Source organism: Panulirus ornatus, chromosome 5 (genome assembly GCF_036320965.1).
Source record: "Panulirus ornatus isolate Po-2019 chromosome 5, ASM3632096v1, whole genome shotgun sequence".
Classification (NCBI taxonomy): domain Eukaryota; kingdom Metazoa; phylum Arthropoda; class Malacostraca; order Decapoda; family Palinuridae; genus Panulirus; species Panulirus ornatus.
The window spans coordinates 24619681-24636034 of record NC_092228.1 but is presented as its reverse complement, the minus strand read 5'-3'; the positions used below and the strand labels follow the sequence as shown (position 1 = coordinate 24636034).

The window sequence follows — 16354 nt, the reverse complement described above, 5'->3', positions numbered from 1 at the left end:
ATATATATATATATATATATATATATATATATATATATATATATATATATATATATATATATATATATATATATATATATATATATATATATATTGACAAGAAAATAGTGAAATTGGAAAAAATGTAGCTTAGACATTGAAGCTTATTGATACAGTGGTTAAATTGATGAGAACTACTATTGACGTTTGTGTAAATAAATTATATATTTCCCTTCTCCATAGCCAGAGGTTGAACCATTATGACATTCATTTTTTCATTTCATTTCGAGCTAGAAGTTTCAGTTTTCTAAATTATTTTCTTACATTTTTCATATGTATATATATGTATATGTGTGTGTGTGTGTGCATATGTGCGTATGTGTGTGTATGTATATATATATGTATATATATATATTTTTTTTTTTTTTTTTTTTTTCATACTATTTGCCATTTCCCGCATTAGCGAGGTAGCATTAAGAACAGAGAACTGGGCCTTAGAGAGAATATCCTCACCTCACCCCCTTCTCTGTTCCTTCTTTTGGAAAATTAAAAAAAACAAGAAAGGGGAGGATTTCCAGCCACCCGCTCCCTCCCCTTTTAGTCGCCTTCTACGACACGCAGGGAATACGTGGGAAGTATTCTTTCTCCCCTATCCCCAGGGATATATATATATATATATATATATATATATATATATATATATATATATATATATATATATATATATATATATATATATATATATATATATTCCCTGGGAATAGGAGTGAAAGAATACTTCCACGCATTCCTCGCGTGTCGTAGAAGGCGACTAGAGGGGACGGGAGCGGGGGGCCAGAAATCCTCCCCTCCTTGTATTTTTTCAACTTTCTAAAATGGGAAACAGAAGAAGGAGTCACGCGGGGAGTGCTCATCCTCCTCGAAGGCTCAGACTGGGGTGTCTAAATGTGTGTGGATGTAACCAAGATGTGAAAAAAGGAGAGGTAGGTAGTATGTTTGAGGAAAGGAACCTGGATGTTTTGGCTCTGAGTGAAACGAAGCTCAAGGGTAAAGGGGAAGAGTGGTTTGGGAATGTCTTGGGAGTAAAGTCAGGGGTTAGTGAGAGGACAAGAGCAAGGGAAGGAGTAGCAGTACTCCTGAAACAGGAGTTGTGGGAGTATGTGACAGAATGTAAGAAAGTAAATTCGCGATTAATATGGGTAAAACTGAAAGTTGATGGAGAGAGATGGGTGATTATTGGTGCATATGCACCTGGGCATGAGAAGAAAGATCATGAGAGGCAAGTGTTTTGGGAACAGCTGAATGAGTGTGTTAGTGGTTTTGATGCACGAGACCGGGTTATAGTGATGGGTGATTTGCATGCAAAGGTGATTAATGTGGCAGTTGAGGGAATAATTGGTATACATGGGGTGTTCAGTGTTGTAAATGTAAATGGTGAAGAGCTTGTAGATTTATGTGCTGAAAAAGGACTGGTGATTGGGAATACCTGGTTTAAAAATCGAGATATACATAAGTATACGTATGTAAGTAGGAGAGATGGCCAGAGAGCGTTAATGGATTACGTGTTAATTGACAGGCGCGCGAAAGAGAGACTTTTGGATGTTAATGTGCTGAGAGGTGCAACTGGAGGGATGTCTGATCACTATCTTGTGGGGGCTAAGGTGAAGATTTGTATGGGTTTTCAGAAAAGAAGTGTGAATGTTGGGGTGAAGAGGGTGGTGAGAGTAAGTGAGCTTGGGAAGGAGACTTGTGTGAGGAAGTACCAGGAGAGACTGAATACAGAACGGAAAAAGGTGAGAACAATGGAAGTAAGGGGAGTGGGGGAGGAATGGGATGTATTTAGGGAATCAGTGATGGATTGCGCAAAAGATGCTTGTGGCATGAGAAGAGTGGGAGGTGGGTTGATTAGAAAGGGTAGTGAGTGGTGGGATGAAGAAGTAAGATTATTAGTGAAAGAGAACAGAGGCATTTGGACGATTTTTGCAGGGAAAAAATGCAATTGAGTGGGAGATGTATAAAAGAAAGAGACAGGAGGTCAAGAGAAAGGTGCAAGAGGTGAAAAAGAGGGCAAATGAGAGTTGGGGTGAGAGAGTATCATTAAATTTTAGGGAGAATAAAAAGATGTTCTGGAAGGATGTAAATAAAGTGCGTAAGACAAGGGAGCAAATGGGAACTTCAGTGAAGGGCGCAAATGGGGAGGTGATAACAAGTAGTGGTGATGTGAGAAGGAGATGGAGTGAGTATTTTAAAGGTTTGTTGAATGAGTTTGATGATAGATTGGCAGATATAGGGTGTTTTGGTCGAGGTGGTGTGCAAAGTGAGAGGGTTAGGGAAAATGATTTGGTAAACAGAGAAGAGGTAGTAAAAGCTTTGCGGAAGATGAAAGCCGGCAAGGCATCAGGTTTGGATGGTACTGCAGTGGAATTTATTAAAAAAGGGGGTGACTGTATTATTGACTGGTTGGTATGGTTATTTAATGTATGTATGACTCATGGTGAGGTGCCTGAGGATTGGCGGAATGAGTGCATATTGCCATTGTACAAAGGCAAAGGGGATAAGAGTGAGTGCTCAAATTACAGAGGTATAAGTTTGTTGAGTATTCCTGGTGAATTATATGGGAGGGTATTGATTGAGAGGGTGAAGGCATGTACAGAGGATCAGATTGGGGAAGAGCAGTGTGGTTTCAAAAGTGGTAGAGGATGTGTGGATCAGGTGTTTGCTTTGAAGAATGTATGTGAGAAATACTTAGAAAAGCAAATGGATTTGTATGTAGCATTTATGGATCTGGAGAAGGATATGATAGATTTGTATGCAGCATTTATGGATCTGGAGAAGGCATATGATAGAGTTGATAGAGATGCTCTGTGGAATGTTATAGAATATATGGTGTGGGATGGAAGTTGTTAGAAGCAGTGAAAAGTTTTTATCGAGGATGTAAGGCATGTGTACGTGTAGGAAGAGAGGAAAGTGATTGATTGTCAGTGAATGTAGGTTTGCGGCAGGGGTGTGTGATGTCTCCATGGTTGTTTAATTTGTTTATGGATGCGGTTGTTAGGGAGGTGAATGCAAGAGTTTGTTGAAGTCTGTTGGGGATGAGAGAGCTTGGGAAGTGAGTCAGTTGTTGTTCGCTGATGATACAGCGCTGGTGGCTGATTCATGTGAGAAACTGCAGAAGCTGGTGACTGAGCTTGGTAAAGTGGGTGAAAGAAGAAAGTTAAGAGTAAATGTGAATAAGAGCAAGGTTATTAGGTACAGTAGGGTTGAGGGTCAAGGAAATTGGGAGGTAAGTTTGATGGAGAAAAACTGGAGGAAGTGAAGTGTTTTAGATATCTGGGAGTGGATCTGGCAGCGGATGGAACCATGGAAGCGGAAGTGGATCATAGGGTGGGGGAGGGGGCGAAAATTCTGGGAGCCTTGAAGAATGTGTGGAAGTCGAGAAAATTATCTCGGAAAGCAAAAATGGGTAAGTTTGAACAACAATGTTGTATGGTTGCGAGGCGTGGGCTATGGATAAAGTTGTGCGCAGGAGGATGGATGTGCTGGAAATGAGATGTTTGAGGACAATGTGTGGTGTGAGGTGGTTTGATCGAGTAAGTAACGTAAGGGTAAGAGAGATGTGTGGAAATAAAAAGAGCGTGGTTGAGAGAGCAGAAGAGGGTGTTTTGAAATTGTTTGGGCACATGGAGAGAATGAGTGAGGAAAGATTGACCAAGAGGATATATGTGTCGGAGGTGGAGGGAACGAGGAGAAGTGAGAGACCAAATTGGAGGTGGAAAGATGGAGTGAAAAAGATTTTGTGTGATCGGGGCCTAAACATGCAGGAGGGTGAAAGGAGGGCAAGGAATAGAGTGAATTGGATGGATGTGGTATACCGGGGTTGACGTGCTGTCAGTGGATTGAATCAGGGCATGTGAAGCGTGTGGGGTAAACCATGGAAAGCTCTGTAGGTATGTGTATTTGCGTGTGGACGTATGCATATACATGTCTATGGGGGTGGGTTGGGCCATTTCTTTCGTCTGTTTCCTTGCGCTACCTCGCAAACGCGGGAGACAGCGACAAAAAAAAAATATATATATATATATATATATATAATATATATATATATATATATATATATATATATATATATATATATATATATATATATATATATATATATATATATATATATATATATATATATATATATATATATATATTTTTTTTTTTTATTATTTCTTTTTATTATTATACTTTGCCTGAGGATTGGCGGAATGCGTACATAGTGCCATCGTACAAAGGCAAAGGGGATAAGAGTGAGTGCTCAAATTACAGAGGTATAAGTTTGTTGAGTATTCCTGGTAAATTATATGGGAGGATATTGATTGAGAGGGTGAAGGCATGTACAGAGCATCAGATTGGGGAAGAGCAGTGTGGTTTCAGAAGTGGTAGAAGATGTGTGGATCAGGTGTTTGCTTTGAAGAATGTATGTGAGAAATACTTAGAAAAGCAAATGGATTTGTATGTAGCATTTATGGATCTGGAGAAGGCATATGATAGAGTTGATAGAGATGCTCTGTGGAAGGTATTAAGAATATATGGTGTGGGAGGAAAGTTGTTAGAAGCAGTGAAAAGTTTTTATCGAGGATGTAAGGCATGTGTACGTGTAGGAAGAGAGGAAAGTGATTGGTTCTCAGTGAATGTAGGTTTGCGGCAGGGGTGTGTGATGTCTCCATGGTTGTTTAATTTGTTTATGGATTGGGTTGTTAGGGAGGTAAATGCAAGAGTTTTGGAAAGAGGGGCAAGTATATATATATATATATATATATATATATATATATATATATATATATATATATATATATATATATATATATATATATATATATATATATATATATATATATATATATATATATATATATATATATATATATATATATATATATATGTTTGTTCCCTGGTGATAGGGGAGGAAGAGTACTTCCCACGTATTCCCTGCGTGTCGTAGGAGGCGACTAAAAGGGGAGGGGGGAGGGGGCTGGAAATCCTCCCCTCTCGTTTTTTTTTTCTTTTCTATTTTCCAAAAGAAGGAAGAGAGAAGTGGGCCAAGTGAGGATATTCTCTCAAAGGCCCAGTCCTCTGTTCTTAATGCTACCTCGCTAACGCGGGAAATGGCGAATAGTTTGAAAGTAAGAATATATATATATATATATATATATATATATATATATATATATATATATATATATATATATATATATATATATATTTCTTTATGTAGTAGTCTTGTGTAAAGTGCTAGATTTTAGTGCTTTTCTGATGTTTTTTGTTTCAATTCCTAAGAATTCTTTCTTAGTTATGAAATATTGTTTCCATATTACAATTATATATGTTCCTTTCAAGCAACTTTCTTTCGTTAGAAAAGTATGATATATATCTTAACAATGATTTACATTTAAGCGATTAATTTTTTTTTCGGGGGGACACTTAAGGAATTGTGATTTTTGGCGTTAAGTTTATTTGGTATTCAACAACACACAAAGTCTTCATTCTCCCGCAGAGAATCTGAGGAAATGGGACTTCAGTGGGTGCTGTGGATGATGATCTTCACGTGCTCAACCTCCTGGAGAGCCCAAGTGAAAACTACAGGAAGCTCTCTGACTAACTGGACATATCACCATGATTTCTCACCTTTCACACAAGAAATGATGAAAACTTACCTTCCTTCTGCCTCATTTATAATGCATGGCGAACAGCAAGGAACCCCACCTACATCTGCTGATGACCACTTCATTATGATAGAAGCTTTAGAAAATCAATTGGAAGACTTAGCTTCAGCAAATACTAGAGTTGTAAATGCTGTACCGAGGGAAAATGAAGAGCACGAAAATTCTTTGAAAATTCTAAAGCTCCAAAATACCAGGAAGGTTTCGAAGTTGTCAGTAGAAGTTTCACTAAGCCAGATGTTGGTGACTGTGGCGAAGGCAGAACTCTTGGAATGTGATCTTGTCCTGGCTTACGGTGTTGGGTACAGAGGCATGAGCCACGTTGTACTGAAGGACCTACTTCTGCTGCAGAACCCACGACAGGTAAGCTGCTAATTTGGTCAGCATTATTTCATTACTCACACTAATGACTCTGCTTATAGTCTGGTCACTATATCCTAGAGGCGTCACCGAGCAAAAGTAGTCGCACTGCTGATATACTTGATCAGGCATTATCGGCGTCCAGAAAGCCGGCTTTGTTTAGCGATCGGTAGCATAGATGAAGGTATGGAGACTGCAGTGTAGTTGGAGACCAGGTGTTCGTCACCATCAGTGTGGAAGTTATATCCTGGACGTGAAGGGCAGTGTGATATATATAGAATGGAAGCCTTTAATGCTGAATAGATGCGTGGTGACTCAAGCGAAGACTAAAAGTGTGATGTGCAATTGGCTCCAGGCGTGTTGCTGCCTCATAATACGTTCACTTGCCTATGAGTAGCTTAGGAGCTGAATCTTAGGCTGGCTTCCCAATATTCTTTTGATCCATGCTAGATTTAATCCATCCACCTCTCCCTCCGGCTCGTCTGCCTGTATGGAAAAGATGAGGAGATAACCGTGCAGTAAAGTGGTAGGATAGAAGAGTCTGAATTAGAAAGAGTTCCTTGTCAATTTGGCTACATAATTACTGCGGCTGGATTCGGGTGAAATATAGCACCACGGTTATCTTTTTGACGAGAGATATTGAAGTAATTGTCCAGCCACAATTAAAAGGTATTCAGATGAGAACTTGATAGAGATAGAAAATCAAGGGAAAATATACATCGATGACCAGTGGGTGCACCATTTTGTACCATGAAATTCTTTCGTTTCAGGAGGCCCATCCTCTTTTGTCGGTAACTGAAATATGATTGTAAGTCAGTTTGGAGAGCAATTATAACAGATAATCTACGACTATATGCCATAAACTTTCCTGAGACACCTGATTTCGTTGGTTCATGCGAGCATAAATCCTGGAAGTCACCGGCTTACGTTTACATGATCCTACATCACGAGTGAAAAGTCAGTTTTGGCGAGGCTATAACATTGGAAGTACAGTGTCGTCAAAGAACTTCTATTTCTAAATGAGTCTACACTTCTCCGTTACTGGAAGGAGTGCAGCCTTGAGCTGCGAAAGTCTCTAGAAACATGTTCTGGATGACACTAGGACTAGGGTAATTATGATAGATAAGCAGACATAACATACATACGTTGCATCCAGTTCAAAGGGCCTTATATCGATAACCTGTAGATCTCCGTATAGACTGGCTTGCTGTTTGATCTCAGACCCTCGGCAAGAGTAACACATTGACCACTAGGAGAGTTTATCATCAGTGTCACTACTTTAATGAAGTACCACAGAGTTTGTTTGGTTTTTCCCCGCAAAGATTACCTCCGAAAACTATAAAGAGATTGCATCAGATACGCATACGTCTCACGCATACGTTTCGAATCAACAATCTCTGTGACGTAGCGGTTACTCAAGTGTGAGGTAGGAGGTAATCATTTTATGTCAACATAGGTTGGTTGTTAGTTTTACAGTGGTTTGGGAGAGAGGGATGTAGTGCTGTTGCATAGACCTGCGTGTCGAGCCATGTCAAAGTGAGGCTGTGTTGGGAGAATTTTTTGTTTCACTGTGAAGGTGTTGAGTGTTTGGGGATGCTAGACAGCCAATGGTTGTTTTGAGTGCACTGTTGTGTGTGGTTTACAGCATTGTTATATCTACTTTCGAAAGGGTAGGAAGACCAGTCAGATGAGCCATAGTTTAAAGTAGAGTGAATGAATAGTTCGTAGAGAATGTTATGGGATTCCTTTTACTTGTCCAAATCCTGTGCTAGTTAGTGTTCGAAGAACATTTTGTTTTTGTGTTGTTTTCATGTTGATACTATCGGTGTGCAGAGTGAATGTCATGTGTGTATAGCATGCGATACCCAGAATGTTGGTGTTCTGTTCAGTGGTAGAGACTGTCTATTCATGTTGATTGGAGGATGTGAGCTAGATTCTGGTAAAGAGAGTGATGGAAGATTGCTGTAGACACAAGGACATTTTCTTCTTAGTAAACCATCGTTCCAGTTATGTAACGTAATGTTGCATGTTTGATGTTGCGGTGTCAGGGTGTTGTGATGTGACTGAGAGTACATTTGCTTAAGTAGAAACCTTCATGTTGAGATTTGGAGAAGGAACTGCTCCTTTGGGAACTATAACGTAAAATTAAGTTTTATAAAGTCGAACCCATTGTGAGTGACTCTGGCTTGGCGGTCGGCTATGAAATTGGCCAACCACATTTTGTCATCCTTATGGAACAAACGCAAAACCATAAATGACAGCATTGTAATACTATCAGCTGTAGCTTACAAAAAAATGACAGCATTGTAATACTATCAGCTGTAGCTTACAAAAAAATGACAGCATTGTAATACTATCAGCTGTAGCTTACAAAAAAATGACAGCATTGTAATACTATCAGCTGTAGCTTACAAAAAAATGACAGCATTGTAATACTATCAGCTGTAGCTTACAAAAAAATGACAGCATTGTAATACTATCAGCTGTAGCTTACAAAAAAATGACAGCATTGTAATACTATCAGCTGTAGCTTACAAAAAAATGACAGCATTGTAATACTATCAGCTGTAGCTTACAAAAAAATGACAGCATTGTAATACTATCAGCTGTAGCTTACAAAAAAATGACAGCATTGTAATACTATCAGCTGTAGCTTACAAAAAAATGACAGCATTGTAATACTATCAAGTGTAGCTTACAAAAAAATGACATCATTGTATTACTATCAGCTGTAGCTTACAAAAAAATGACAGCATTGTAATACTATCAGCTGTAGCTTACAAAAAAATGACAGCATTGTAATACTATCAAGTGTAGCTTACAAAAAAATGACAGCATTGTAATAATATCAGCTGTAGCTTACAAAAAAATGACAGCATTGTAATACTATCAGCTGTAGCTTACAAAAAAATGACAGCATTGTAATACTATCAGCTGTAGCTTACAAAAAAATGACAGCATTGTAATACTATCAGCTGTAGCTTACAAAAAAATGACAGCATTGTAATACTATCAGCTGTAGCTTACAAAAAAATGACAGCATTGTAATACTATCAGCTGTAGCTTACAAAAAAATTACATTACCAATATGGAAATGGATCACGGAATATCACATTAATCTATATTTGATTAATAGTAACGGAATTTTTGGTCTATACGTAGCGGAATTTCGTATTATATTCCATCCCTTCGTGTATGAACGTAAGCACTTTCTGCAATAAGCCCTCGTCCTCCCTTACTGGGTCGACCATGGGATGTCAGCAGGAGACATTATTCACCTACTGCGCCTTCCTCCCTAACCTCACAAAGCAGTACATGAACACTGTAGAAAACATTGCTTTACGTACCGTATCTACTTTCATCCAGTCATCACTCATCAAGTGGTAAGTTTGGATACACCATAAGACTGGCTGTACATACTATATCCTTCTCCATCCACTATCCAGGTGGTGTACGTCAACACAACAGAAGACCTGACTAGGATAATCTGGACATCGTCAATGTGTCGTGGTTACTTCTTCCTGCTGGACGATCCTGAGCCACTGTTTGACTATGCTAAGATGTATGAAGAAACCTGGGACTACAATGGCAGGTATGGAGGTAATCATCTGCATAATCCGTCTGTGATAGCTGGTAATACATAGGTATGGTACTTAGTTTTAAGCACAAAATCATTGGTAAACCTATTCAAACCAAGAAACTATGTAAACTAATAATGTATATTTATGTGAAGAAAATATATGATATACAAAAATCACCCTAACTTATATACTTTTATTAAAACCCATTAATAAAACCTGCAAAACATACACACACAAAATTTGTTTAAGACGTTGGAATAGAAATGATTGAGGATTTCATTTACAAAGACAACGACCTTGAAAAAAGAATGGATTGTGATGGAGACAGAGAAGCATGGAGATACGAGCTCTTTCAAGGCATATGGGAGTTCTTCCTGTACCATCACGCCTACGATCACATTACAATGTGAGGCACTGATACACCATCATTATCACATTATTTCGAATATCGTAGAGGAGTCACCAACTGAGAAAAAAGTGACCATACAATGCTTCAGTTTTGTTACGTGGTAAACACGGATGTAGAAAGAGCAGAGATGAGGTAAGACTCAAAGAGACTCAAAGAGAAGATATAATCGTGGAAACGACACAGAACGCAGCCATTTCTGTGATAACATTAACTGGGAAACTGAGTTCAGTAGCTAGGAAGCAAGGCATTGTGGTGGAGGCTACTATGGAATATACTATGAAGGAGTAGGAATAATGGTATCCACCTTTAGCTTCAGCTACAGAGGAAAGGTTGAGAAATGGGAAGAACTAGCTTGATATATGATGTTTAAAAACAGAAAGAAAAGGAGAATCATGATGCTTTAAGGTGAGATATAACCGGATCTCCAGCCAACCAGCATATAGAAGTTACAAGAGAGCAAGATATATGTGTAACAGGATATTATAAGTGGAACAGAGAAACTTAGTAAAGAATATTGTAGACGAGGCAAGGGATTTCCATAAATTTTGCAGGAGCAGATTATCTGGTGAGGAGCAGTTAATCAGGTTAAGGGATTTAGAGGGAAGAGTTATGGAGGATCAAGTGAAGATAAGTAAATGATGGACAAGTTCAAAAGCGATTTCACAATGGAAGACACTATAGCTCCAACACCAGTGAGGTGGAAAGACAAAGAGGTCTTGACAATCACTGAAATATCTTTGGGAGACATTTAGGTTCATGATATTGAAATTTCTCCATATATGATAAAGATGTGTGTAAATGCACTTGAAAAACCGCACGAAAAATAGTGTTTGATGGGTTTATGGAAAAATGCAAAATGACATGGGAGTGCAAGAAAGCAAACGTCATACCTGTCCATAAGGATGAGATTGAAAGGAGACGCTGAGCTACAAAGCAGTCTTTCTGACTAGTCTGGTCTGCAAAGTGCTGGAAAAGGTATGATCAGAGAACAAGTTGATGTCTTCGAACAGACGAACCTCACTGAGAGACAGTATGGTTTTAGGGAAAGAAGGTCATGAGTAACGAGCCTATTAGGTATGTAAGAGAAGGTAAACTTTGTTTTAGGCAAAAAGGTAAGTTTGGTGGATTTTTTGTGTCTGGGCTGCCAAAGGGCATCTAACACTACCATTTAGGAGGCTGGCTGAGGTAGGAACAAGAGGGAGACGCCTTTGGTGGAAAGGTCATATTAATATAAGGAAATGGCCTACCCGAAAGGTCTTTAGGTTACCAGTTGAATGCCAAAAAAGTTCTGTTCTAGGAACTATTGCTCTTCTGAATCTGTGCAAATGATCTGCCAAAAGGAATGAAATTCTACGTAAATATGTTTACGGATGAGTGTGGTGAAAAGAGAGGAGAATTGCATCAACTTACGAAGGAACTTATATAGTTTCCAAAGTTTGCCAAACATACGGTTCATAAAATTCAACCTGAATAGATACAATGTAATGAGAATGTGTCAAAGTGAAGGAAAGTTTCTTTATGAATCTTATCTAGAAGATTAACTACAGGAATCCACTTGTGGGAGAGATCTGGGAGTCGACATTGTTCCTATTCGGTCGCTAGAGTCTAACCTTAAAAGGATAGCTATAGGAACCAACTGTCCATTGGCAAATATTAGAATCAAAAGCATATTCATGAGTAAGGAAATATTCAGCCAGCTGTTCCCATCCATATGTGAGCCCCAGGCCTAACCAAGCCATCCCTCTATCAGACAAGTTGGCTGCTTAATGAAACTGAGTGAGAAGAGATGAGAGGATAACCAGTGCTGTCACATTTATACAACCCTATACTCCATTTTAGTAGTTTTGACGTGCATAAGTGAGTATTTTGTGAGGAAAAAAAAAATAGTAACTAAGGATTTAGATTAAAGGAGCCACTCTCGGAGAGAAAATGGGAATTGCTGAAACCAGCTGTTGGCCACAGCGCGGCGTCTGGTCGGTGTCAAGGGTCGAAGGTCAGGCGCGGGAGGCTAGCAGCCCCCACAACCCATCATCCCACCTATCATCTCACGAGAGAGGTATACCAGTTATGAGTACTTTCTTAAGATTGTTTACTTCGCTAATGATCAAAATATCAGATTGCAAGAATGATGTAAGTGGATTAGTGTGTAAGATCCTCCACACCTTGCATCATGAGTGTTGCTGTGAGTTAATTATAATAGAGGTTAGATTGTCGTGCTCATGCGAGATTGGACCCTGCACATAACATATTTTCTAAACAATATAATGAGTGCACCCAGAATGTTACAGTCAATGTGTTCAAGCAAGGAAATACAGTGCTAAACGATACATAGCGATACTGTGAAACAAGAGTGAGGTGATGATATGAATTATCAAGTTAGTCAGTCAAGCAAAGGAGAGATCACTGACCTCTCGTATGAGTCTCCCCGGAGGTCATAGACAGGATGATGGGCCCTCTCACCGAGATGTCCTAAGGCCGCTTGCTTATCCTGCGGAGCGGAGGGAACATACATCCATGATAACCCTTGTGTTGGCATAGCAGCAGGTGTTGCAGGTGTCCGGCTCATATCCTATGTGGGCAACGAGTCGGCAGTGAGCCTGCAAGGGCTGCTGTCCCATGATATATATGACCTTGAACACATATCTGAAGAAGAGTCGCTAGGTATTATCATGCTGTGCGGCAGGAATTATTGTAACTTGCAAGGTGTGATATGGAATCATGTCAAATACTTTTTTTCCCGCAATTCTTTCTGTTCTCATCAGTTTTGTATGGTATGAGTTATCACACATCAACCAATAATATTGACGTCAATATGCCGCTAGGATGTAAATCTTTTTTTCTATCCATGGTTGGCACCTTTACAATCTTACAATGACATACACAGCTTCCAGTGCTGCAGCATTTTATGTGTTACATGTACAAATTACAGAGGTATATGTTTGTTGAGTATTCCTGGGAAATTACATGGAGGGTATTGATTGAGAGGGTAAAGGCTTGTACAGAGTATCAGATTGGGAAGGAGCGATGTGGTTTCAGATGTGGTAGAAGAAGTGTGGATCAGGTGTTTGCTTTGAAGAATGTATGTGAGAAATACTTAGAAAAACAAATGGATTTGTATGTAGCATTTATGGATCTAGAGAAAGCATATGATACAGTGGATAGAGATGCTTTGTGGAAGGTATTCAAAGTACATGGTGTGGGAGGTAAGTTGTTAGAAGCAGTGAAAAGTTTCTATCAAGGATATAAGGCATGTGTACGTGTAGGAAGAGAGGAAAGTGATTGGTTCTCAGTGAATGTCGGTTTGCGGCAGGGGTGCATGATGTCTCGGTGGCTGTTTAATTTGTTTATCGATGGGGTGGTTAGGGAGGTGAATGCAAGAGTTTAGGAGAGAGGGGCAAGTATGCAGTCTTGTGGATGAGAGGGCTGGGAAGTGAGTCAGTTGTTCTTCGCTGATGATACAGCGCTTGTGACTGATTCAGGTGAGAAACAGCAGATGTTGGTGACTGAGTTTGGTAAAGTCTGTGAAAGAAGAAACTTAAGAGTAAATGTGAAAAAGAGCGAGGTTATTAAGGTTAGTAGGGTTGAGGGACAAGTTAATTGGAAGATAAGTTTGAATAGAGAAAAACTGGAGGAAGTGAAGTATTTTAGATATGTGGGAGTGGATTTGGCAGCGGATGGAACCATGGAAGCGGAAGTGAGTCACAGGGTGGGGGAGGGGGCAAAGGTTCTGGGAGCGTTGAAGAATGTCAGGGAGGCGAGAACGTTATCTCGGAAAGCAAAAATGGGTATGTTTGAAGGAATAGTAGTTCCAACGATGTTATATGGTTGCGAGGCGTGTACTATAGATAGGATTGTGCGGAGGAAGGTGGATGTATTGAAAATGAGATGTTTGAGGATAATATATGGTGTGAGGTGGTTTGATTAAGTAGTGAAAGGGTAAGAGAGATGTGTGGTAATAAAACGAATGAGGTTGAGAGAGCAAAAAAGTGTGTATTGAAATGGTTTGGTCACATGGAGAGAATGAGTGAGGAAAGATTGACAAAGAGGATATATGTGTCAGAGGTGGAGGGAACGAGAAGTGGGAGACCAAATTGGAGGTGGAAGGGATGGAGTGAAAAAGATTTTGAGCGATCGGGGCATGAACATACAGGAGGATGAAAGGCGTGCAAGGAATATATTGGAACGATAGGAGGTTTACCGGGATCGAAGTGCTGTTAATGGATTGAACCATAGCATAGCATGGAGAGTTTTGTCGGGCCTGGATGTGGAAAGGGAGCTGTGGTTCTGGTGCATCAAACATGACAGCTAGAGACTGAGTGTGAACGAATGTGGCCTTTGTCGTGTTTTCCTAGCGTTAACTCGCGTGCGCGCGGGGAAGGGGGTGCCATTTTCATGTGTGGCAGGGTAGCGATGGAAATGGATGAAGGCAGCAAGTATGGATATGTACACGTGTATGCAAGTATGTGTCTGTGTATGTATGTGTATGTATACGTTGAATTGTATAGGTATGTATATGTGCGTGTGTGGGCGTTTATGTATATACATGAGTGTGTGGGTGGGTTGGGCCATTCCTTCGTCTGTTTCCTTGCGCTACCTCGCTAACGCGGGAGACAGCGACTAAGTATGATAACAACATATGTTTAGTTGAGTTTCCACTTGTTACTTTTACCTATCAGGTTATAGGCCTTTCCTTGTCCTACAGGAAGGCGAATGATCTCGGTGAGATTGGCTTTTCTTCTTCCTAATTATATCTAGAATGCCAGTATTAGGATCTTTGACTGACGACGAGCCTTTTGGGCCCCAGGGAACCCATTAATTATTACTACAACTAAAACTAAGTAACCTCAGTACTGCTTCTTCTGTCTTAGATTTGACATTATTACATTGCTTATACTTGGTAGCAGAGAGTGGTTCCGGTACTAGGTGCTACTCTTTCCTTTCTTTTAAACACACACACACACACACACACACACACACATACACACACACACACACATACACACACACACACATATATATATATATATATATATATATATATATATATATATATATATATATATATATATATATATATATATATATATATATATATATATATTCTTTTTTTTTCTTCTTTTTTTTTTGCTTTGTCGCTGTCTCCCGCGTTTGCGAGGTAGCGCAAGGAAACAGACGAAAGAAAAGGCCCAACCCCGCCCCATACACATGTATATACATACACGTCCACACACGCAAATATACATACCTACACAGCTTTCCATGGTTTACCCCAGACGCTTCACATGCCCTGATTCAATCCACTGACAGCACGTCAACCCCGGTACACCACATCGATCCAATTCACTCTATTCCTTGCCCGCCTTTCACCCTCCTGCATGTTCAGGCCCCGATCACACAAAATCTTTTTCACTCCATCTCTCCACCTCCAATTTGGTCTCCCACTTCTCCTCGTTCCCTCCACCTCCGACACATACATCCTCTTGGTCAATCTTTCCTCACTCATTCTCTCCATGTGCCCAAACCGTTTCAAAACACCCTGTCTGCTCTCTCAACCACGCTCTTTTTATTTCCACACATCTCTCTTACCCTTACGTTACTCACTCGATCAAACCACCTCACACCACACATTGTCCTCAAACATCTCATTTCCAGCACATCCACCCTCCTGTGCACAACTCTATCCATAGCCCACGCCTCGAAACCATAAAAAATTGTTGGGACCACTATTCCTTCAAACATACCCATTTTTGCTTTCCGAGATAATGTTCTCGACTTCCACACATTCTTCAAGGCTCCCAGGATTTTCGCCCCCTCCCCCACCCTATGATCCACTTCCGCTTCCATGGTTCCATCCACTGCCAGATCCACTCCCAGATATCTAAAACACTTTACTTCATCCAGTTTTTCTCCATTCAAACTTACCCCCCAATTGACTTGGCCCTCAACCCTACTGTACCTAATAACCTTGCTCTTATTCACATTTACTCTTAACTTTCTTCTTTCACACACTTTACCAAACTCAGTCACCAGCTTCTGCAGTTTCTCACATGAATCAGCCACCAGCGCTGTATCATCAGCGAACAACAACTGACTCACTTCCCAAGCTCTCTCATCCCCAACAGACTTCATACTTGCCCCTCTTTCCAAAACTCTTGCATTCACCTCCCTAACAACCCCATCCATAAACAAATTAAATAACCATGGAGACATCACACACCACTGCCGCAAACCTACATTCACTGAGAACCAATCACTTTCCTCTCTTCCTACAAGTACACATGCCTTGCATCCTCGATAAAAACTTTTCACTGCTTCTA

The 16354-nt window shown here is 39.9% G+C and overlaps 1 protein-coding gene across 1 annotated transcript in view; it reads left to right on the top strand.

Moving 5' to 3' along the window:
• Window positions 1-16354, top strand: part of LOC139746810 (uncharacterized) — a 44114-nt gene that overhangs the window by 10332 nt on the left and 17428 nt on the right. The window contains exons 2-3 of the mRNA XM_071658381.1: window positions 5522-6050; window positions 9494-9639. Coding sequence (XP_071514482.1) covers window positions 5522-6050; window positions 9494-9639 — 675 coding nt within the window. The remainder of the gene's footprint in view (window positions 1-5521; window positions 6051-9493; window positions 9640-16354) is intronic.